Source organism: Xiphophorus couchianus, chromosome 5 (genome assembly GCF_001444195.1).
Source record: "Xiphophorus couchianus chromosome 5, X_couchianus-1.0, whole genome shotgun sequence".
Taxonomy (NCBI): Eukaryota; Metazoa; Chordata; class Actinopteri; order Cyprinodontiformes; family Poeciliidae; genus Xiphophorus; species Xiphophorus couchianus.
Window position 1 is genome coordinate 34,190,031 of NC_040232.1, and position 23,413 is coordinate 34,213,443.

At 42.3% G+C, this 23,413-nt stretch overlaps 1 protein-coding gene across 7 annotated transcripts; it reads right to left on the bottom strand.

Moving 5' to 3' along the window:
• Window positions 1–740: 740 nt before the first annotated feature.
• On the bottom strand, window positions 741–22,723 carry LOC114144203 (calmodulin-regulated spectrin-associated protein 3-like). Of its 7 annotated transcripts, none has more exons than XM_028016753.1 (19): window positions 22,005–22,723; window positions 17,021–17,298; window positions 16,049–16,189; window positions 14,983–15,069; window positions 14,253–14,288; window positions 12,448–12,495; window positions 10,719–10,857; window positions 9,833–9,972; window positions 9,079–9,172; window positions 8,935–8,986; window positions 8,267–8,328; window positions 8,153–8,186; window positions 5,546–7,997; window positions 4,543–4,664; window positions 4,189–4,460; window positions 4,005–4,101; window positions 3,324–3,436; window positions 1,970–2,088; window positions 741–1,856 (listed from the first exon to the last, which is right to left on the bottom strand). In XM_028016753.1, exons 1-19 carry the CDS (start codon window positions 22,138–22,140, stop codon window positions 1,521–1,523), a joined length of 4,758 nt encoding a protein of 1,585 aa, XP_027872554.1. In that variant the 5' UTR covers window positions 22,141–22,723; the 3' UTR covers window positions 741–1,520. The 7 variants fall into 7 exon arrangements, with proteins under 7 accessions (XP_027872554.1, XP_027872558.1, XP_027872553.1 ...); XM_028016757.1 differs by having other exon boundaries at window positions 3,324–3,439; window positions 5,546–7,895; window positions 8,153–8,183; window positions 22,005–22,722; XM_028016752.1 differs by having other exon boundaries at window positions 3,324–3,439; window positions 8,153–8,183; window positions 22,005–22,722.
• Between the last annotated feature and the right edge of the window lie 690 nt (window positions 22,724–23,413).

Below are 23,413 nucleotides of genomic sequence, written 5' to 3' on the forward strand. Positions count from 1 at the left end.
TTTTCATCAGCTGTATCGAAGTTAGTGTATTTCGTAAAACTGCAATGGAAACACTTTTTTTGCATCACGCAAGTCATGTGATTAGCGCCCGGATGTTGCTACGCACGGAAAAGACGAAGAAGCCGACAGGAAGTGGTAGGAGGATGATGGCGCTGCATGTTTAAAAAAAAAAAAAGATTTATCGCGTGAACAGACTTTTTCACGTGTGATTTTAATTGCGTTTCTAAGTTGATGAAAACACACAGTTACGAAATTCAGTTTTCACAACATTTGGAGAAAATAACGTTTTGTGAACATTAAATGAAAAGACAGTAGCCGTGTAGCCGACATTTTAAAGGCTGAGGAAAAACCTTCGCAGTCTTGAGTTAATTTGCTTCAATTAATTTCTTTTTTCACAATATTCTAATTTACTGAGATACAAAATTTTAGGTTTTTTTTGTCTGTTAACCACAATCATCAAAATTACTAGAAACAAAACAGCTCTATATACGAGTTTCACTTTTTGAGGTGACTGGGAGGAATTACTGCACTTTCTTGCAATATTCAAACTTTTTACACATACAAGCACCTTAATTCTAGGAAATGTAACAAAAAATTGCATGAATCATTCAAGCGACGTACCTAGCTGTCCTTTACTCCTCAGACTCAGTTTTGGTTTCTCCTTTTTGAGATTTATTATAGTGTTCAAAAATGCCTCATGCACATTTCTGAAATAAGAAAAAAAGAATGAAGTAATCCACTCGGATCCAAGTTTGTATTTATTGGTCGGCTATCAGCACTCATCTCCACCTGAGAGCGCGACAGTCCGGGTTCCTCTCACACATCATTCGGTATTATGCTGAAAGTTTACTGTACAAAAACATGTTTTAAAATCAGCATCTAATGCACACACATGGTCAGCTTCATTAAGTCACAAGCTTACATTGTGATATCATTTCACCACATAGAGTAAAGAATCATTCATGCTGCAGTTACGAAAACTGCCAGAAATAAATAACATCCGAACGAGGTCCTCCAACTTCATCTCTGCATCACTTGTTTATGGCTATTTAATGTGCTTTCATCCACATGGCAACAGGTACTGGGAGAGTGAACGTCAAAGTAAAAAAATAAATAAAAAATCAAAAGTTCAGTCAGTCGATCTGTCTTGCAAGGCATTTTTCGAGGCCAAGAGAAACAGGAACTATCCAAAAGTTGTTTTGTTTTTTTATGTGCAAATAAAAAGTGTTGGCTTTTCTTTCAACAAAAAAGCTCAAGTTTGAACTTCAAACAATTAACGGGTATAAATTGAGTAAATCAGCAACCTTTTTTAAAAGAAATGCCCCATGTCCTCTTTTAGAATATGCTTCTGTTCTGCTATATTTGCACAGTGGACATTTTTAAAGATGTAAAGGGAATAGAAGTATATTTTTCTTGTACTTAAAGAAAAAAAAATCTAACACACGAGGATCCATCTGTGTTCACATAAATAACTTTGCTGTTTATCCTTTTTCACTGAAATAACCTAAGTACAGTCGTCCTCACTTGGAGACGGCCACCTTCTTAGTGACGCTAGCCCTCCTGCTGCCGCCGCCTCCCGCTCCGCCGCCGCCGCCGCCCTGCCACAGCTGGCTGGGGATGGTGAAGGCGTCGACGCTCATCCCCATGGTTTTCGACGGGATGGAGCTGAACTGCTTCCTGTCGGAGCTGTATTTGAAGATGGACTCCACCTGGCCGGAGCAGACGGAGCGCGGCCCCACGCCCGCCAGCCGCACCAGCTCCTGGGTGTCGGGGTTCATGGCGTAAACGCCCCTGAACTGACAGCTGGAGTCGCGGAAGAGAATGAGGAAGTGGTTGGCGGAGCTCTTCTCCATTTCCTGGAGGAGGAGCAAAGTGAAGAAATTAACATTTTTATTCCGATTTTTTACACGCAATCAGAAGAGTTTCTGTAAATTAAAAGAAAAACAGAAAGAAGAAATGAAGCCCCCACCTCGACTATCTTGCTTTTTTGTGACTCGTTCACCTTTCCGGCCAGGCAGCAGCGCGACAAAGCGTTGTGAATAATGAATTTATTGGACTTGAGGCTTGGCTCTTTAAAGAGTTTTGGACCTGAAAAACAGAAAGCCGTGACCGAAAACTGAAAATGACGGCATTCAAACATGTGCCGTTTCCACCTTTTACTTTCTCCTTCGCTCACTAAGACCCCCGCCTCACATTTCAGTGGTGTTCAGAATCTTATTGTCATCATTCAGTGAGTGCAGAGCCTGAAAACATTTAGTTTAGACAAACTTGCAATTGTGTTTGTTATTTTTAAACGGGCAGCGTTGTGTAAAATCAACTTTTCTTGAGGTTTACATCATGTAATGATGTTATTTCATCATCAAAACCATAACTGCACTGTTAATTTGATTCTTTCATGCATGTTTGAGAAATCCTTTAATCTCCCACGGCAACCATTCAGCCGTCCAAAACGCCTGGGCGGACCTAGCTCCGCCTCACAGCACACCACTCCTCCTCAACTCCCCGACTCAGCTCCTTCAGACTAGCCAGCAGCAATTAGCAAACACCGGGTGGAACATCTGCTGAGCTCAGTATACGAACAACTCCTCAGAACAACGCTGGTAAAAACATTGTGATGACTTCCTGAAGGCGAAGTTTTAGAAAGAGCAGGAGATTTTAAAGTGACAGAGGACTAATTTTAAGGTGTTAAACTACAGAGTAAAATTTCATTTAAGTTACATTTGATAGCATTTTTTTTAACAACTGAAGCTAACATACTCCAGCTCTTGATTATGCTGTAAAATTGCATTGTGTGGCTGGAGAATATAATATTGCCCTTTTAATCACTTATCAGTTCAGCCAGGTATGCACATGGCTCATGAAGCTTTAATCACACTTGTAAGTGAATGTCTGGTTAACAACTATCCTTAAATGATGATAAATTCTTAAATATGACTATTGCCTTCATTTAAAATTTGAATGTCTTAAAAGAATTCTGTGATCTATCTTCAGTTTTTCCTTTTTATTCTTATCAGTAGGAGTATTTTGTTTGTACTTTACTGCTAGCCTCAACAACTGATGTCACGTCAGTTTATTATTTTATAGATTTACGCTCAGGTGGGAAAAGTAGACGACTTTATCAACATCTTCAGGTGATATCTACTCTATGTCTGACTTGATCAACAACAGAACCGACCAATAGAAACGACAGGACTTGTTCCCTCGGAAGGAAAGCGACTCACATTTACCAGACTTGATTTGTTAGTTATTCAGCAGGAGACTCTGACGTGGAGCTAATATTTCTTGCAACACTGAATGCATGTCTGCACCGTTTAGCGCTGTACCTGTGTATTCTGGGGCAGGCGAGGTCCCATTGGGACCAAACTCCCAGTCTCTGTCTCCGTTCTGATTGATGGGTCTGCTTGGCGTCACACATGGCGAAGGTGAACCAACACGGCTGCTGGAGAGAAGACAAACAGCAGAACGCTGAGCCTTCGTCTCATTACACGACCCGATTCATCTGGAGGGCCGAGGGCCGGGGGGCCTCAGCGGCAAATGTTCCCTCATCATTGAATATGGGAAGTAGCATTTTGCTAAATCTGATGTATTTGCAGCATTATTGGAAATGATGTGTTAGGACCATTGTTGATAGAACAAAGAGAGGGAGAAAATTTACAGCAAAAAATTCAGGGATTTTCTAGAAAAAAACTTGGAAACTTTTTAACATTTTCAAAAGTTCAAAATAAATTTTTATGCACTTCCTTTTGGAATAATTTCATAAATTGCAGAGATATTCTTAGCCAAGATTTTTCAAGTTGTGATAGTCTGTGACCCTGTTGGCAGCAAAGATATGCAAATTTCCTATCCAATAAAATTCCAAGACCGAATTTCTAAAGTATGAGTAAAAAAAAAAAGAAAGATGAAAAATCAACATTTCTATTTTTTTTGCTTGAAATAGAGACTTTAGAACATTGGGTCTTATTTTGAGGAAAAGGCATAAAGCACTGTCCAACGCGGCGGCGTACCTCTGGGCTTTCTTCGTGGAGTCGCCGTTGTTTCCAGGCTCATCTGTAGCTGCGAGGTTTAGCGAGGAGTGTGAGTAGACCTTCGTCAGCTGAGAACCTGAGGAAACAAAAGTTCAGTCAGTTCTAACGACTGACATGCCGCTACCTCGTTTTTTTCCCTCCTTCTTATTCTTTCTTATTTTACCAGTAGCCCCTTTGGCTGGACTCAGAGACAGCTTGGTTTCCTCCCGGGTCATGCTGCGAGGCCGTGAGCGGGGTTTCTTCGTGGCCGTTCGACCCGGGTGGTTGGTCGTTTTCTGCTTCAGGACTTTGTCCAGGTCCTCCATGATCCTCAGCTGCTGCCGCCGCTCGTACTCCCCTCGTGTGAAGTCGCCGCGGCGTGCGGGGGTGGCAGGAGGGTTGGGGGACGGCGAGGTGTTGGAGGGCGACGCCGCTCTCCTTTCAGAGGATGCTGGTCTGAGGACCAGAAGGAGGAAGGTTTACGTTACGTTAGCAGCTTGACTTTAAGCGTTACATAATAGGTCTGCACAGGATCCACCTGTTTTCTCTCTCCTGCTCATGCCATTGTCTCCTCCGTTTAAGCTCCTCTGCTCTCTTCTGTTGTCTTTCTAACAGCAGAGCTCTCCGCTGAGCCATCTCCCCTTCACTGTGCACATCCTCCTGCAAACACACAAATGTGCCATCATCCACATAACTGGCAAAGTCCTAAAACGGGCAAAATGCAAAAAACTTTAACAGAAAACCAGGAACCTTGAAGGGGCAGTATAATGCATTTTCTAGGCTCGTAGTGCCATTTTATACTACAATCAAGTAACTAAGTTACTTTCAGTCATTATAAAAATGTTATATATTTCAAACATGACTTCAAAGAAACTTGATTTTGAAATTTGTCGCCTTGAAACTGGGCCTCTGTCTCTTTAAGAAGCTCCTGCTCTTTCCTGCTCCCTGCTTTCTGCGCATCATCACAACAGTCCTCTTATATTAGGCCATTTACAACCGTCTGCACTGAGAAGTACTTTGTAGTTTTAATAATTAATTGAGCTTAATCCACTCTTTGATAATTAGGATCAACTGGAATGCATGTGATTGAACTGAAATGACTTTTTTTGCTAAGTGCCTCGAGGCGACACTTATTGTGAAATGGTGCTATATAAAAATAACTGAATTGAATTAAATAGCTTTCTTTATACTGAGATTAAATTAGTCACTAGTTGGTTGCACTGGATTTTAGCTAACAGTATCTTTTCAGACTTTTATTTGTAAAATAAAACGTTGAAAGTCAAGTTTAATTTTCCTTCTACTTTATAGTTCTGAATCAGTCTGCGTTGGTCTACCACATGCTTTATGAAATGGGGGACTACAAATTCTACATTTTGTTTTTCCGTTCTTATTCAGGCTTGGAAAATATCTAATCAAACTCTGTGCATGTAGCGAGTAAACAGGAACCCAGGGAAGTTTTAGAAAACTACATTTGTTCCTGAGCTTTCAGATATGCTGAAATGCTGTGATTTTGTTACTGTGCAGCATTTTTAAACACTAACCTTGAAGAAAAACCCGACTCCTCCTCTTGTCCCATGTTCTTCTTTCTTTTCCCCACCTGGTTCTGCTGCCTCGGTGGATCTGCTGTGCTCCCCTGCTGGTTCTGTTTGAGCTTCTGGCCCATCGCTGCGCTCTGCTGCTCGATTAAGTGGGTTTGTTGCGTCTTGCTGTTGAGGAACTGGTCCTCTTGCAGCCTCGGCAGCAGATTCTGTGTGGTCACTCATGGAATCAGAGGAAAACTCCTGGCCCTCATCAGTCGGTTCGTCGCTGCCCCCTTCTGGCCCTCCAACAGATGACAGAGACACCTCAATCAGGCTGCAGGGCTGCCTAGGGCCGACGTCTCTTTCTCCTTCACCTCCTGCGCTGAACGCAGCAGAAAGGGACAGCGTGTCGCTCTCAAACGAGCACTCAGAAGGAGCGCCGGAGCTGCTGCCTCCGGCGGCCCTCGGCCTCTCTTGTCTGAACTGAGCCAAGACCGGCAGGGCCCCGACGGACTCCGAGTCCTCCTGTTCCAGCTCCAGGCTGAACTGGGTGGGCGTCTCACTCGAGCCCGTGTCTGAGGTGCTCTCGTCAGGCGGCGGCGGCGGCGGCGGCTGAATGGGCTGAGGAGGCTCCTGAGGGGTCCGAGGTCCGCCGATGCGGAAGGAAGACGATGTCTGGACTTGACACTTGCTGGGAGAGACACGGCGCAGGTGCGGGATGGTGTCCACGTTCTGGGTTGGCGTCAAAACGCGGTTGAGCGGAGGGAACTTGAGCTCAGAGGGCCGTGGGTGGGGCTGGTTGTGGTGGGGACGGGTGCTGTGTTTGGGGCTGCGAGGAGAGGAGGAGGAGGAGGAGTGGAGCTTAGTTCGAGGAGCTGGGCATGAGCTGGAGATGACCGCTTTGGGAGAGGCGGAGGAGGAAGGAAGGTGGGAGCGGCGGGATGGCGAGGAAGCAGGTGGGGTGTTGGAAGCGGCAGGGATCACCCAGGCCTTAGTGGCGCTCCTGGAGGGAGTCCTGGTCGGTGTTCTTGGTGGTGTCTTTGTTGGTGTGTGAGGAGGAGTTTTGGAACTACTTCGTGGGGTGGTTTTGGGCATATTCCTAGGTCTTTGGCTGCTCATGAGCTGCTGCTGCTGTTCCGTAAGTTTCTGCATGTCCTTTTGGAGAGACTGCAGGGCTTCACTCAACTTCTGCACCACCTCATTGTATTCCACGATGACACCTTCCCCTCCTTTCTCTGCGCCTTTTTTTTCTCCCACCTCTGCTCCTTTTTCTTTCTCGTCTGCTTTCTTACTGTCCACGGAGAAGGTGACCTGTTTCTCCAAACGAGGAGGGTTGGAAACAGGCGGCTTGTCTTTCTCCGTCTCCTCCTCCTCCTGTTTCAGTTGCTCCTCCATTCGAGTCAGACGCTCCTCCAAGGTCAAGCCATCCTCCTCTGCGCCCTCCACTCCCTCCTCGCCTTGGTCTCTTTTCAGCTGAAGGAAAGCATTTTTTCCAAGTCTCTGCCTGTGCCTTGCAAAAATAGCTTCGATGCGTCTCTTTTGGGCCTCGATATTTTTGCGCTTCTCTTCAAGCCGGGCACCCAGCTCCCAGGCTTCAGAGCCCGGCTCTGGCCCTCTGAGACCCAGACTTCCCTGCTGACTGGACACTGGTGTGGAGGGAGTGTATGGCGTGCCTGGGGTTGGGGTCGTTGGGGTCGGAGCGGAAGTCAACTCTTCCCCGGGAGTGGCGGGGTGTCTCCGTCTGTTGTCTCGGCGCTCGGCGAAGCTCGTCATGCGCGGGCTGCTGTTGCTGTGACTCTCCCTGCCGGCAGACGGCCGAATATTCCCGGGGGCGTTTCTGGGAGCGTCATCCGATGCTTCGGATGAGTCAATGCTGCCATCTCTCAAGACGGAGTCATCGTCACGCGACATATCAGAGTGCTTTCTTGATCTCTCTCTCCGACCTTGTCGTTCAGCACTCCCAGCATCCCCTCTGACCGGTCGGTGCTGGACGCCAGAGCGACAGGGAGCCGAGCTGCTGAGCAGGGGACCGTCCTCTTCAGCGGAGTGCAGAAAGAACCCTGCAGGAGCTCCCTCTGGACACAGCCTTGGCTCCGGCCGGCTTGTAATCCCATTTTGTCCACTCTTCTCAGTCGATCTTCCCTTCTTTCTATCTTTGCCACCGGGTATGTGAACCACCTGCCGGGCCTCCTCGATGGTCGGCAGCTCTCCCAACGGCGCCGTTTGTGCATAGGGCACCCAGGAGGAACGCTGTGATGGGGCTGAGGCGCTGACCAGGTGGCTCAAGTCCTCCGGAGGGCTGAAGGGGACGCGAGTCATCCCTGCTGCCGCTGCGCTCAGAGCCGGGATGCCCGTGGCGAGGTTGTCGGTGCTGACAGAGCGAAAGACAGAATCTATTGGGTTTCCCATGACAATGTCAACATCACTGTCCAGGCCGAATGGGATGCTGAAAGTCACTGCTGACAGAGGACGACTGCGGAGGGGTGGGTGACGACACAAAGATGGATGCCAACGAGCGTTTGAGAAGCAGAAACCACAAAAGCCAACATAAGAAGAGTAAAGAAATTAAAATACGAATATGACACATTTACAATAATAACAAAAAAAGAAGCTTTCGTGTTTACCTACCTGATTTGTTTCTTTGTCCAGCTCTTGTTTTCTGCTAAGGGTTGTTAAACACAATCAATGAAAGTGTAAGAAAGTGTACAATGCTGCTGGGATGCAAAGTGTAGATTATCATACCTGGAGACACTGGGGAGGAGATGGGCACAAAAGGCTGTTTGAAGATGAACGATGGAGAGCCACTACCAGAGAAATGAGAGAGTTAGAGACATTCATATATTTCGGTTTTAGCATTTCTGAGTGTTTACGTTTAACAAATTTACAGATAGCAAGCAAACATAAAAAACATCTCTTAAATAACCTGAAACAGAAAAGAAAGTTTAATATCATCCCTCTACATTGACTGCCTTTAAGCACAAAGGAGACTTCACTCACACCTAAGATTTGAACCTTAATCTACGAAACGCTCTTTTCAGGTTGCTCCAAATGTTCTTGTAGAATCTGTCTATGCAAATGAAAGCCATGGATGTCAAAACGTGAGAAGTCTAAAGCCTCGGTTATACGTTCGCACCTGAAATGCCTTGAGAGAATTAGAAGACGAAGGACCTCCCATTGACTTTTTGTTCCCTCATTTGAGGTAAAACAGCATTCACTGCAGCTTCTGGTTTCACAATGGACGTCTCACCAAACGACAGCAGAAGTGCGTTTCTAATACAATTGTATCTACTAGTTTTCCGCCATTTTAGAATAACAATCGCTTCTATGTTTTTATCAATTGCAAATGATTTTTGCAATGAAATGGTTTCCAATATCAAATGCATCAAGTGTGTCTAACAGGAAACTGGTACCTGTTGCTGTTCCCAATGACAGGACTTGTACAGTCAAGCAATCCTGAGACATCTAGAAGATACACATGCAAATACAGGGTGTGTGTTACCGAAACACGCACATAGCCATGATAGAAGCAAATGAAGCTTGGTGGAGGCACTAACCTGTGAGGTCAATGGTTTGGATGGGCTTCACAAAATCAGGCTTCTTCACCTCAAACCAGTCCAGCAGCTCTGCGATGAAGCTCATCATATTCAGCTGCAGGGGAATAAATAGTTACACTGCCATTTATTACAATACTGTCAGTCTAAATGATAAATATTGCTGATTGACATTATCCAAAGACCACAACAAAAAGCATTCCCACTAAATCCGTTGCTAAGGTCTCATGTCGATTGCTAACTAGCGGTCACTAAGTGATCATTCCTTCTCCATCCCGGTGCGTCTGAAAAGCAATAAGTCGACCACATCCCACCCGACTGTTGTTCTCCAAGAGGCTTTTTGTACATACAAACATATACTTGAGAACATCTACACTTTTTTCATCTATAAAGCACTGTGCAAACATTTTAGACCAGCATTTCTTTATACTTTGATGTCTACTTAGCCCTCCACTTGTCCACTTTGTCATTTATTAATAGATTCCACACAGAAATAGCCAGCTGCTAGGAATAAGTGGAAAGGCACCCAAAGTCCAAAATGTGGAAACAGAAGAAAATTATGAAAGACAGCAATACCTCTTTAAATGATTAAAGGAAAGTCTGGCTTTGCTAGCTTAGAAACTAGCATAGAAACGAAAAGAGAGCTAGCTTAGCAACAAAATAATTAGAAATAGCAGATGACACAAGATCTTTGCAGGGTGCTTTATATTTGATATCTAGCAATATCATCATCACTGTGACAGATCTGTATGCCTACGTGCAGAGCTGGTGGAGCGTACAGCAGGTCCTCCACAGCCAGGGGGCAGCAGCTCTGTAAGTTGCTCTCACAAAACTCCTTGATCAGCTGTAGGTTGTAGACGCTGTCGGCCACAGACATGGTGTCCTTCAGACAAACATCTGGAACCAGAGCAGACAGCAACACATGAAAGTGTGCTTTATGGTGGTGATTCGTGGATTCTGTTGAATTTCTAAATGTTTTAAACCTTTCCATTACTACTTTGACAAAAACAAAAACTTAAGAGTAATTTTTTTTGTCTGCTTTCTAGTGGAAATACCCTGGTACACTTGAAATAAGACAAAACATAAGAAGTAACCTTTCAGCTAGATATAGGAATTTGCTTTAAGTAAATAATTCTTTAATACTGATGAAAAACTACTAATTCCACTGGCAGATGTAACATAATATTTCATCCATGTAATAAGTGGAATAATCTACCAGCAGAACAAGTCCTTTTTCAACAACATTAAGGAATTATTGACTTAAAACAAGTTTCTATATCTTGCTGGAAAGTTACTTATAAGTTAATTTTGTCTTATTTCAAGTGTACAAAGACCTTTGCACTAGAATTTAGACCAATAGTACTTTAAATGATTTAGCCTTTTTGCAGTGTGTACATGATCAGATGTTGGCCAATATGCATTTTTCTGTTGTCAATGCTTGACTTATATAAACACATAAGCTTTAGTTGAACGGTATGTTTTCTTGTCTTTCTTAGTTTGATGTTTGGCCAAAAGAAGCAGATTTTCCAACACGTTATTTTTTTCCTTTTCATATAATCCTTGTAAGATTATGTTACCGCAAGAAACCATGATCGAGTCTCTTATTTTTGATTTTTAACTGCGGTGTATGTTCTTGTTAGTACCCTCTAGAGGTAGCAGGCTGGGGCAGTAGTAGTGTAGAACAGCAGCTACGGCGCAGCCATTAGACAGATCTTTGACCGCAGAAACCAAAGGGAAAGTGGGAGTCAGCTTGGACTGCACTTTGTCCTTTCTATAGCGAATCTAGAGGAGAACAAGACAGAACAGCAAAAGATGTTTGGACAGGGAGTTAAAAAAGGAAGAGCTCCCCAAACAGAGACAAAGGAAGAATAAAGAAAGATGAACTCAGAGAGGACAGGAATCAGTTGTGTTGAGCACAAGTGCAACTTGGCTTAAAAGAAGCAAACAAAATAAACTACAAGGTTCCCATGCAGTCTGGGAGAGTTTGGAATTTGTTTAAAGTTATTTCCAGGAAAACAGAGAACTCTGAAAATGTGCGGAGTTAAGAATACTTTAGCTTAGACTGTTGGCCGTGTAGGAATTGAAGGTAGGAACCCTGTAGACATGAACCAGCCAGCACCAGCCTTCCATCGCATGAAAACCAAAAGCAATGACTCGAACTGTGAAGCCAGGCAATTTGCAGTTAGAAGAAAATCCCACACAAACAAAGCACAAGCCGCATTTAATCAATACAAACATACACACACACACACCAACCAAATGGCTGCCGGGCAAAGCTCAATCGTGAAAAGAAACGGTCATGAAAACAGCCTTGGTTAGAAAAATGTGCGTGAAAAACAAGAATTTGTTATCCAGCGTCCATGCAATGAAAACAGAAAAGTTGGACCACTTCTGGTAGTTTAAAGTCTTTGAGATTAAATTAAAAAGACGTGAATGTTACTGCTTAGATGGTTTACTGTCCAGGTGAGACAAAAGGGGGGGGAAAAAAGATGTTGCATGACTTTGAGTGCATTGACTGTAACTTCTGCCGCATTGTTGGAGGAGGTTGAAGATGTTCCATCATCAAACATCGACGATCTGCCTCCTTTAGCACGGGTTTCTAACACAGAGACATGAGTGGGAGTGAGCTGTGCTGAAAGCAGATGATTTAGATTCCAATCGTCCAACGTCGGGGTTGGAGCGGCTGTTAGTGCAAAATCCTACGGTGGCCCTGAAGTGCAAACCACTTCAACAGTTTGCTAAACACAACTACAAATTTAAAGATACGACCTATTCAAAAATATAACAAATTTAGCTGAGCACAATTACAAACTACAAAACACAACGACATTAGCAAAATGGTAGAGCTAGGTCCCAATAGGAAACCTCAGACATCGCTGATTGGATGACACTACTTTTGGCTTCAGAACCAGTAGTTATTCTGGCTTTAGCATGTCTGTTGAAAATATGAATGCTAACATAGCCACAGCTATCCAAGAATATTTTGAGTAAGGACATACTATGAAGCTCAGCCTTGTTTTGGGTTTTTTTTCACAGTTTTACCAAAACATAGCGCTGTGACTGACTTCCCGTCTTTCTAAAGAAAGATTATTTTATGGTTCTAAAGACAGAAGTGGAGTCGTCCAGTCTCTTCTGTTTCTCTAATGTCGTCGTGTTTTCTTAATTTGTGCTTGTGCTTAGTTAATGTTGTTGTGTTTTTGGAAATCTGGTTGTGTTTTTAAATGTGCAGTCGTGTTTAGTGGTTCGTTGAAGTGGTTTGCACTTCAGGGCCACCGTAGAGGTCAGTCAGTCGGGTCGAAGGTGAGTGGTGTGGCGATGGATCGGTGGGTCAGTCGGATGGGAGTGAGAGAATAGCGAGGTGTAATACGTTACCACAGGAGGCTTATTTCCCGACTCCTTCAAACAAAAAGCGATAGCATGCTGGATGGGGAGGGATGGCAGAGAGAGGGAAACAGGCATAAATGACAAGGGGGCCGGTCACTATGGAAACCTCCTGAATGCGGAGGAGGAGAGAAGAAAAGAGGGAGGTACTGGGCCATGTGAAAATATTCAGACCTTTTGAGCTTTTACACATTTTGTCACATCATAATCACATTTGGCCAGTGATGGAGGCCAATACAATGTGGGACATATTTGTAAAGCTGAGGCAAAATGATTCAAGGGTTTTGAATTTTTTGGACAAATAAAAATCTGAAAAGATACCTACCAGTACGACCCACTTTAGTCTGATTCCCCCAAATAAAACCAGTACAACCAGCTGCCTTCAGATGTCTCCTGACTGGCAACTAGATTTCACTTGTGTGTAATTTTTAGAGGTGGGCGGATTTATAGTTTTAGGTTTGGTGTCAGTATTGGACTGATGCTAGCATGATAAGATCAATACTTTAGTTTCAGAGTCCCTCTTGAAATTCTATTTTATTTTTAGCATAGTCATTTTTCAACTCTACCTCAAAAGGAAAAAAAAAAAGTTTTGTTTTGATTTGTTCTTAAATGATCATTTTTTGCACTTTGTTTATGCAGGAGAAGTTGCACACAAATATGTTTTGATTTATTGTTTCTGTTTATATATGTGTGTATAAGACACCTATAAACTCTGTGATAGATTTTAACAAAAAAACAAACAAAAACACAAAAGTACATAAAGGTCAGAAATATCATGACATATTATACTTGAATAAAGAGTATTGGTATCAGTAAAAAGTATCAGTATTGGCGATACTGGTCTTGAATTAATTTATCTAAAAATATGCAGCATCACACACCTCTAGTAATTTCATCTAACTACAAACACTGCAATCCTCTGAAGGTTTGCTAGAGAACATTAGTAAACAACCTCAAAGAAGTTTCTCTGATTTTTTGGCTTGTATACAAAACTGTATGTGGGGGAAAACTGGGTGGAACTAAATAAAGGACAAAACTAAAAGAAAACTCATTAGAGAGAAAAACGAGCCTAAACACACACACACACACACACACCCAGAGCTAAACCAGAGTGGCTAAAAACATGCAGATCTAAATCCAGTCAAGAATTTGTGGAAAAGACTTCAAAAAAAAAATCTTTCTGAATGTGCAAAAATGTTCCTTTCTAAATGTGCAGGGCTGGTAAATGGTATTGAATTAAGAAGTTGTTCAATGAAGTGTTTTAGAATTTATTTTTATTTCCACTTGTAAAAGTGTTTGAGAATTTTTTTTTTTTTAGCATTTTCTTCCAATTATGAACCATTTGTGTTGGTCTATTACATAAAACCGCAAAAAAAAAAAAAAAAAAAAAATACAGTGATGTTTGTGTTTGTAATGTGACAAATGTGGAAGAGTTCAGAGGGCATGACTACTTTTGCATTTCACCTCCATCTTCTCTTTCTAACTCCCCCATTCTCTCCCTCCACTCACTTAATCCGATGATTGAACGTAGACATCAGAAACATCAGAAACATTTGTAACAAGAAGCGCCTACAAGTCATGTAACACAAACAAATGCTCCCTTTAACTCCTCAGAGGATGTTTTCACTGTAATGATCCTTCACAAAAAATAAATCAATCAATTAAAAAAAACTGTTTCCCAGGAGGACACATAAGAAATATGTGCGACATTTGCAGCAGGCACAGTAAGGTCAGCCACAGCAGACAAAGACAGTTTTAGAGACACGAACAGGACAAGAGAGGAGGAGGACACTTACGGGGACTAGTTTCCAGTACCAGCGGTTGGACTGACACTGAAGGGAAGCAAAGAAAGACAGAGAGAGAAAAGACACAAGCAGGCCGAAGCCGCTGTTAGAAGCTGCGACGTCGCTAAATGTTAGCAATTAGCAGCAGTAAGGATCTTTAGTTATGGTTTTAGGCGCGGTGTTAGCCGTTAGACGACACAAGCTGCGTTTCCATCGACCGCATGATGTTTCAAAACCGAATTTAATGAAAACACGGCAATTAAAAAAAATAAAAAGTTTTCTTTATAAGTTCTGGCGCTAGGATGAAGTGTTTGTTTTTTTTCTGTAAAACTGCAATGGAAACATTTTTTCCCCCCAAATCGCACAAGTCACGGGATCAACAACCGGATGTTGCCGTTGGCGCAAACCGTGAAGAAGACGACAAAAAGGAAGTGACAGGAGAATGATGGCGCAGTATGGTTTTTTTTTTAACAATTTATCACTTAAAGAAATGTATTCATTTGTGATTTTATTTGCGTTTTCTTACTTAATGGAAACACCACAATTGCGAATTTGTGTTTTTTCGACGTTAGCAGAATATTTGCAAAGTTTTGCACACATTTGTAATGGAAACGCAGCTACAGTGTGGTTAGAACAATGTTTGGTGATGGTTGAGGTTAGCAGATGAAGGCCAGTGAAGGTATTACGTGACGGATCTGTGAACATGCTTTTTAAAAATTGATTTTATTTTTTTATTTTTTACCGATTCTTGAACAGGCTGCAGGTCGGTGCATGTTTGTGACTTGGGAAGCTCCTCTTCCTCTGTGCTTTCTCTTAACTTCTGGTTCAACTGAAAGTGCAAAACACATGAGAAACAAACACAAAGTTATTACCGAAATAAGAAAAGCATTCCTTAAATCCATCCATCTATTTGTCAACATTCTTTTCCACTGTCGCCATGTACTTTCAGAGGATGAGGGATTCATGCAAAATCAATCGGGGAATCAACTACAGGCTTCCTTACACATCACCTGTTACCGGCTGGGCTTTTATGATCAACTCGTTTTAAAGTATGAGATATAAATTTATAATGTTGACTTTCAAAGTCATAATTATGAGATTTAAAGTCAAAATTATAAGATATAACATCATAATTATGAGATAAAAAGTCATAATTTCGACTTTCAAAGTCATAACTATGAGATTCAAAGTCATAATTTTGAGATATGATGTAGTAAGTGTGAGATACAAAGTCATAATTGCAACTGTTAAAGTCATAACTATGAGATACAAAGTCATAATTATGAGGTACTGGAGCAAGCCTTCTTTGAGAAACATCGTGACTTTCTGACCTATAATTATGACTTTGAAAGTTGAAATTATAACTTTAAATTTCATAATTGTGACTTTTATTCCTGTAAGTATGACTTTAAAACTCATAATGATGATGCTAAAACTCATAATTACGACGTAAAAACTCAGAATTATGACTTGATGTCTGACTTTTATTTTTTTCTTTCATGACAGAAATGGGCTTCTATAGTGTCATGAACATTTACTTGTGCCAAAAGTTTATTTTTTAAAAGTACATTTGATAAAGCCTAACAGAAAATTGTCAATTTTCATTTTCTTTTTCTTTTTTGTAGTAAAATAATTTAAATATTTCATTGACTGAGATATTGTATCTTCTTCATTTCTTCATATAAAACTACTGTCTCTTTACTGACTGAAACAAATCCCCTTAAAATTATGATCACCAATATAAACTTTGAGGTTTAAATTACAAAGCCAGACAGAAACCAGAACTCTGGTCGGTACTGGAATCTCACCCGGTTGACCCAGAACAGCAGAGCGTTCTCCCACGGCGCCCCGACGCCGATCTGCTCCGCCTCGGCCGCCATCTTGACCTGCTCGGTCGTCTCTTTGGCGGACAGTGACATCAGCGAGTCGATGAGGGCCAGATGCGCTTTCTGCATCGATCAGACGCACGACAGTCTGATCAGTACAGAGGGAAAACGGATCCAACACTGGCAGCAAACTGATCGATGTTCTTGGTTTTTATTGTTTTTTCAAATCGTTGATGATCAACAAAATTTTAATGCCATAAAACCCTTCAATGTCAAAGTGAAAACTTATTTCTACAGGAAGATGATTAAATAAAAATATTTTACATAAGTGATTCCCTTCACTAGATGTGGATTAGGAGAAGAGAGTATATTTATTCAGTCACTCATTTCATGTTACGTGTTTTGAATTAAATGCCCTTATTTTGTAGAAATCATTTTCACTTTCAATTGAAGGTTTATTTTTGTAATTTTGCCAAATTTTGTTGATCACTTTTGATTTGTGAAAGCAATGCAAATATGTTTTCCTTGTACTATAGCAGCATAATGTGAGGATGCACCGATATAAAAATTTGCGGCAATATCAATATCCGATATTAGTATTGCTAACCGATATTTACCGATATTCTATGCGTGGACCGTCACACGACCAAACAAACATCACATGATCATCCTCCTTCACTCCCCTCCGGAAACAAAGGGACACACGGTGGAAATAAATATTGATTGCAGCTTTATTGATCGGACCAATAACGCTATGTTAAAAAATAACTAATATCAGCCGACACCGATGTTGGCGCCGATATATCGCGCATCCCTGGTATATTATGCAAAGTTACACACTGACTTTGACACAGTTCACGTTATAACAGTAAATGCTTACGTAAATATAAATGTATATTCAACTCTTCCTTTTTTTATTTCCCTTCTCTGGAAACCTAGCACACTCAGACGCACCGTGTTGATGGGGTTCTTGCTCAGGTCCCCCTCGGTGACGTCGGCCGCCTGCACCTTCGGGCAGAACCCTTTCTTGGTGAGGAACTGCAGCAGAGCCGAGTTGTCGGCCGGGGGCCCCTGCGGCGCCGGAGCGGGGCCCTTGTGCCCCTGAGCCAGCAGGGCCTGAGTTCGACAGTAGATCTCTGGGGAGAGGAGCAGCTTGGCGACGGACGGCTTCAGGTGCTCTTCTTCGTACTGGTCCCTGTACAGCGGCTCCCGGAGCTCCACGGGGACGTTTTCTGGCAAAGTAAAGAGAACCTGCAGTCAGACAGTCCATCTGGACGCACAACTTTGAAACAGACCAAACGTCTAGTCAGATTTAGGATCCTTAATCAGAAGATGATCAAGAAATTCATCTACAGGGGCTTGCAAAGGTATTCATTAGTCTTGGACTTTTCAGTATTTGTACTGAGATTAGGTTACACACAAGTGGTCAGGCAACATGTGAAGGCAACTCAGCAAAATGGGGAAGGTGGGGTTTTTTTTATTAGTAAAAAACTAAAAAAAGTAAAAAAGAATTTATTTTTTGCTTCACAGTTTTACACCACTTTCTGTTGGTTTTTCCACATAAAATTCCATTGAAATATACAGTATGTATACATACATATATGTCTGTGGCTGTATAGTGACAAAATATGGAAAAGTTCAAGAACTATGAATACTTGCATTAAAGACTATAGGAGGTTCACTGAGTTGTTTTAGTTAATGGCGAAAAACAAGACAGCTGATGCGACACAGGAATATTTTCTTGAATAGGCTGAACGTTTGGGCTTTGTAAAACACGTCCAAGGAAATATTTGAGTGATCGCGATGACTTTAAAAAGTATGATGTAAATGTTTACCATACAGCGCCTTTAGAGACAGGAAATGATGGAAGGTCTTCTAATTTTTTGTTGGGGGGGGGGGATTGTTAAAGCATGTTTTAGGTGAAACAAATTTAATTTGCTGGTTCCTACAGAGAAGCAATGAAATATCATCATTGGCTCAATAATAGCGAAGGAACTGTGGACACGTAAACTAATAGAAACTCATTCTGAATATACATTTCTACAAAAGAGGTGATTTGTTGATGTATTAAGATCTATGTCAGTTTATATATGTTATATTTCACTCTAAAATGTGCCAAGTACATAGAGAGACCTCCTGTTTTGTCCTTGTTAGCTAACCAATAAGTAAGGCTGAAGCTGAACAGTGATGACATCATGGCTACTAAGGAGAGCAATACTCTTTGTGCCTGAAAAATGAAAGATAGCATAAAAAATTTGAACGAGTTCATTAAAAATGATAAAAATCTTCATTACAGCTATTTAGAATAAAGGTACTTATCTATGATTTTACGCCCAGTAATTTGGTGCAGATAGAGAAAATGTTTGACCTTTCTGCAGATATGAGACGTAAAAAGAAGAAAGAAAAAAAACGGTCAGCTCTGCATTGTTCTCTGATAAGGAAATCCCTGGCGAGGCTCTGCTGCAGGTTGGAGCACTTGAAACTGCAGCCTTGCTGCGCTGGGTGATGTGGAAGGAGAGAAAGGAAAAGAGAAGGAAAGATTGAAAAAAACGGAGTAAGTTCTGGAAAAAAGCCAGAGGCGATTTTCCTGACAGTGGGAATTGGGTGACGGTAAAGTCAGGAGAGGATAATGTCATCATGTGCATGAACAGCTCAACTCTGGTATAGAGAGAGAGCAGTCATCTCAGACCAGTGTGAGTGGATCTTTTCATGACCCACATTCCTTGTTCTGGATGATCCTTAAAACTGGAAGGAAACGAAATCTCAAGACTCTGCAGCTCTTCCAAACCAGCTGCTGTTTTGTGTCAGAACGTGACATCTAACGAGGCCAAGACGTGATTTGATCTCTCCTGATTTGCGTGGCGTTTCCTCGTGTAAGCCCCGCCTTCCCCTCATCCTCTGACCCTTCATCAGCAGGACTTTACAGCCGAGTGACACGATCCGCTGAGCGGGGGTGAGGGGGGATGCTGTCTTGCTCTTTCTGCTGCTCCATGGGCAAAAAGGGGGCCTTTGGTCGCCATGGAAACCGTGCAGCCATTTGTCCCGACCAGGGCTGAGGCAGTGAGACGGGACTGCAGAGCACGGGCCATGATGTAAACAACACTAACAAGAAATGAGTTACATTTTGAGGCACTGCACAAAAAACACAGACGTAGGAAAACAAACATGTTTTCATTCTCAGCAGGGATTGGTTTGTAGATTCCATGTTGTGGGAAAGTCTACTTTTCTCATGTTTAGGTCCACAAATGAAGGAGTGCTTTAATGTTTCTGCTGAAGCGCATCGCATTTCGCCAAAGAAACTATAATTACGGATAAAGAAACGAGTTACGGATCTCGGAAATGAGATAAGATCTCGTAATTACGCGAAAAAGGTCCCATGATTACCAGGAAAGATCGAGTATTTACGCAATCTTTTCTCCAGACCGCTCAGGTCTCCGAACATGAAGAAGCTGTATTTATCTTCTATGCACCACAAATCCAGCTCCTCCAGTCCCATTATCTACATCAAATAAAAGATTCCTATAAAAGCCTTCACAGTTGAAATGTATTGGGTTTTGCATGAGAAGAAGCCGGGTCCTTTTTTTTGTGTGTTTTTCCTAACTAGAGTGTAAAATACAGTGACATCACCGTGTTACGCAGCAGAGTTTGGACCCTGACACAACCAGCCGATGATGAACGAAGGACGTCTTTAATTCACAAGCTGACAAAGCCAGAAAGAGAAAAGCTCAGCTGGGTCAAGCCTCAGATTTAGCCTCTATAATGTGCAGATTTCAGGCTTATCCACCCAAAATACCAGCGACTAATCTGTCGTCCTCTGATGAAAGAAAATTGGGCAATTAAAGTCCAAGAACAACTGGAACAGCAGTGGGATTTTTCAAAATAAAGTCATGCTGGCCAAGACTAGAAAAAAAAAAAAAAACGTCAAATTTGTCACCTTCACAAGTGAACCCAAAAGAGCTTTCATGGTCAGACATGCTACTTGATCACTACGGCAAGCAGAGAGTTTGAATCGATCAAGGATTAACTTACTAACCTTACTATAAGGCATGGTGGTGGTGGTAGCATCATGCTGAGGATATGATCAGGGGCACTGCCAAGAATCTTGGACCCCCTGACAAAAAGTTTTATTGGGGCCCCCCCACACAGCTGCTGCTACAATTTCTTGAGTCTATCTGATCTATCAAAAGCGTCACAATTTTAAAGGCTTGCAATTCCTTACTTTCTTTGTTCCAATACAGATAACTAGCACAATATTTACTGCTCATGAATTTTACATCAGACAGTCTGCAAACAGTTTGCAAGTAGGTTGCGTAAATATTTTTCTATTAGTTTTAGATTACTGAAATATTGACCTCAGTGAGCTAAGCTAGGTTGGCTGTATCAACTAACTCTTTCTGTGGTTGCCTAGCAACAACCCATTGAGTAACCTGGGCAGCAGCAGCTTCAGGTTTTGTCACCTTTACTCACAACTGCTTCAAAATAAACAAAATGTAACAGCGTGAAGAGAAAATTGTGGATAAAACAGGAAAGGGGATGCCCCAAATTTGGCAACATTTCAGTTATTGATTTCGACAAAATTGTCGACATCGAGTGATATGAAAAACTCATGTCTTAATTTATCGTGATATTAAACTTGTCATCAGCAATACCCGTTGAATATCTTAAACTAAAACATTAGATTCAGAAACGGCAGAAAGGTGTGTTTCAATTAAAGGTGTCCGTGTATGAACAATCTTAGAGGTAAAAAAAAAAAACTAAATCTGTTTCTGCATTTAAGAGCATTTGAAAAGTCATTATGATGAAGGGTTAGTGTTGAATTAGCTTCAGTGTTGTTGTGTATTTTGTAACAGTCTTCTGAATTTTCTTTTTATGCTAATAAAAAGTTCATTCATGATTTCTTTTACTTGTTATACTATTCATATTTATTGAGTGAATTAAATTTTAATAAATGAAGAATATGAAAAGATTTTCGATGATATTCCAGGTAAGACCAGTGGCTGGACAGATCATAAATTAGCCTAAAGTGAAAACGAATGACGGATCGATGCCACGTTACTGATCGATAGGAAGAAAAACGTCACCCAGGCATCAGAAAGGCAGAATGAGACGAGGCTGCAGCAGACTGCGCGTTCAGTCTGCGCGCGCGCATCTGTGGAGAACAAATGACGGCGAAATGCTGATTTCGCAAATGTGTCTCCATGGACGTTTTTGTATTTCCGTTATGGTAACTGACTTTTGTAGCAGATATTTCCTTAAAAACAAAGAAAGAAAGAAAAATACTCCGGTTTCTCACCGTGTCACCTTCACTGTAAACCAGCACGCGCTCCCGCAGGAAACACGCGTGCGTAACACTGACACAATTATGAAGCTGTGACCCATTTACAGCCATGTGCGGCGCACGAAACCCGGTTCCTAACGGAGACAGGCAGAAATAAAGCATCTTCTGTTCGGACTGACTCGATAGAAATAAATGAAAAACGCTCCACGGGCCTGACGGACGGACTGACTCTCATAATCTCACAATGGGCTTTGTTGCATTGCAGCCCGTGCAGCTCCTTCACGCGTCACGGTCCACGGGGGCGGATTTCCTCCTGATAAGCCTCATTTTCACGTCTAATACTTGGATGAAAGCCTCGCAGCAGTTCAGCGCCCCATCTACGAAGCCCCATCTACGGGGGGGGGGGGGGGGGGGGGGGGGGAGGGAGTGAGGAGGGGGACGCCGGTAGGCCGCGGCGGCAGGAGCAGCGTCAGTCCGTCCGGGTTTCTTCACTAAGGAGGACGCAGAGCGGAAAGATGCTCATGGTTTCCCCCCCAGGAGAACAACAACAGCAGCAGCAGCAACAACAACAACAACTCAGAGCTCCATTTATAGCGGGATCAGCCATTAAAGCGCCCCACCCCAAGAGGCGCCCCCCCGGTGATGGGGGGGAGCCTGTACCTGCAGAGCCGTACGACTTGGACAGCAGCCACCGGACGCTGGCGCACATCCTGGCCCGGGCGAAGTCGTACTTGTCCAGCGGCTTGATCTCCGGCACCGTAAAGGTTTTCTTCATGGCGCTGGGAGAGTCCACCATGGCTGCGATGTGGAGGAAGAAGGAGCAGCAGCAGCAGCAGGATGAGGAGGAGGATGAGGTGGAGAAGGAGGAGGAGGAGTGATGAAGGAGGACCCTGTGATGCAAACACGGGCTCACACACACAGGAAGCTTAAGAACTAAAAATGTTTTAGATACATTTGCTGGTATAGCCTACGTCACTTACGGTTGGAATTTATTAATAATCACTGCATGTGGAAAAGACACCGATTCACTTCAATCAATGAAAATGATTGAATGATTGAAAACGCCCCCCGAAACGTCACATCTCTGACAGAAAGCAAGCTGCGCTCAATATCTGCATCAAATCCTTTATTTTTGCTTCGTTGACACCTATAGACGTCAAGTCGGACACTTTTTATCCTTTCTTTGTTTTTTTCTTAATAAATACGAAACATAAACGCCCTCGGTGACAAATTTGAAGATTTGCGTTTGGGGAGATTCCCGTAGCAGTATCCCGATCTCTCCACAAGAGGGCACCCTTCATCAAACACACATCGTCCTGATTCACTACGATTTCTAATCGATTCATAATCAGATGAGATCTTTAAAGTTACTTACTATAAAGGGTGAACGCCACACTTTTCGAATTTTTATTACATTTAGAATAATTTTAAAAAAAACATTTTGGTGTCACTTTTCAAATATGCCTTACTTTTTGTTAGTCTATGAGATCCATTCAAAACACGTGAATTAGATTGTGAAAAAGTTCAAGATTTTATTTTTTATTTTTTGCTGAAGGGTTAAGCAGTGCTCTGTGAGATGTTCAAAACGTTGAATAGCATAATATTCTATCCCATTTAAACAGCGAGCTTCTTCTCTGACCCGTTTTATCCACGATGATGTTTAAGGTTCTCCAGCAAACTTCACCCAGCCTTTACAGAACCGCGACGGCATATTAGGGCCATTGTACATAGAAAAGATCTGAGTTTGAAAAATAAAAAAAAGATCAATCCAAACATTTCAGGGGGGGGGGGGGGGGGGGTTTCTAGCAAATTTTAAACTTTTCAATCTTAAAAACGTCCTTATATGTTTATAGACAAATACTGAGATTCTTTCCCGAGAGGTTTTGTATGCTGCACATGGTTGTAAATGGGTCAGAACTTCATTAACACAAAACAACTGTTTCAGTGTTGATTAAGTTTCTGGTGGAAATGTAGCTATACTCTCTTTTTTTTCTCGGCTCTAAGACGAAGCGGAACCGAACAGATGAATGTATCATGAGAAGTAAGTACAAGCTCTGTCCACTAATCAG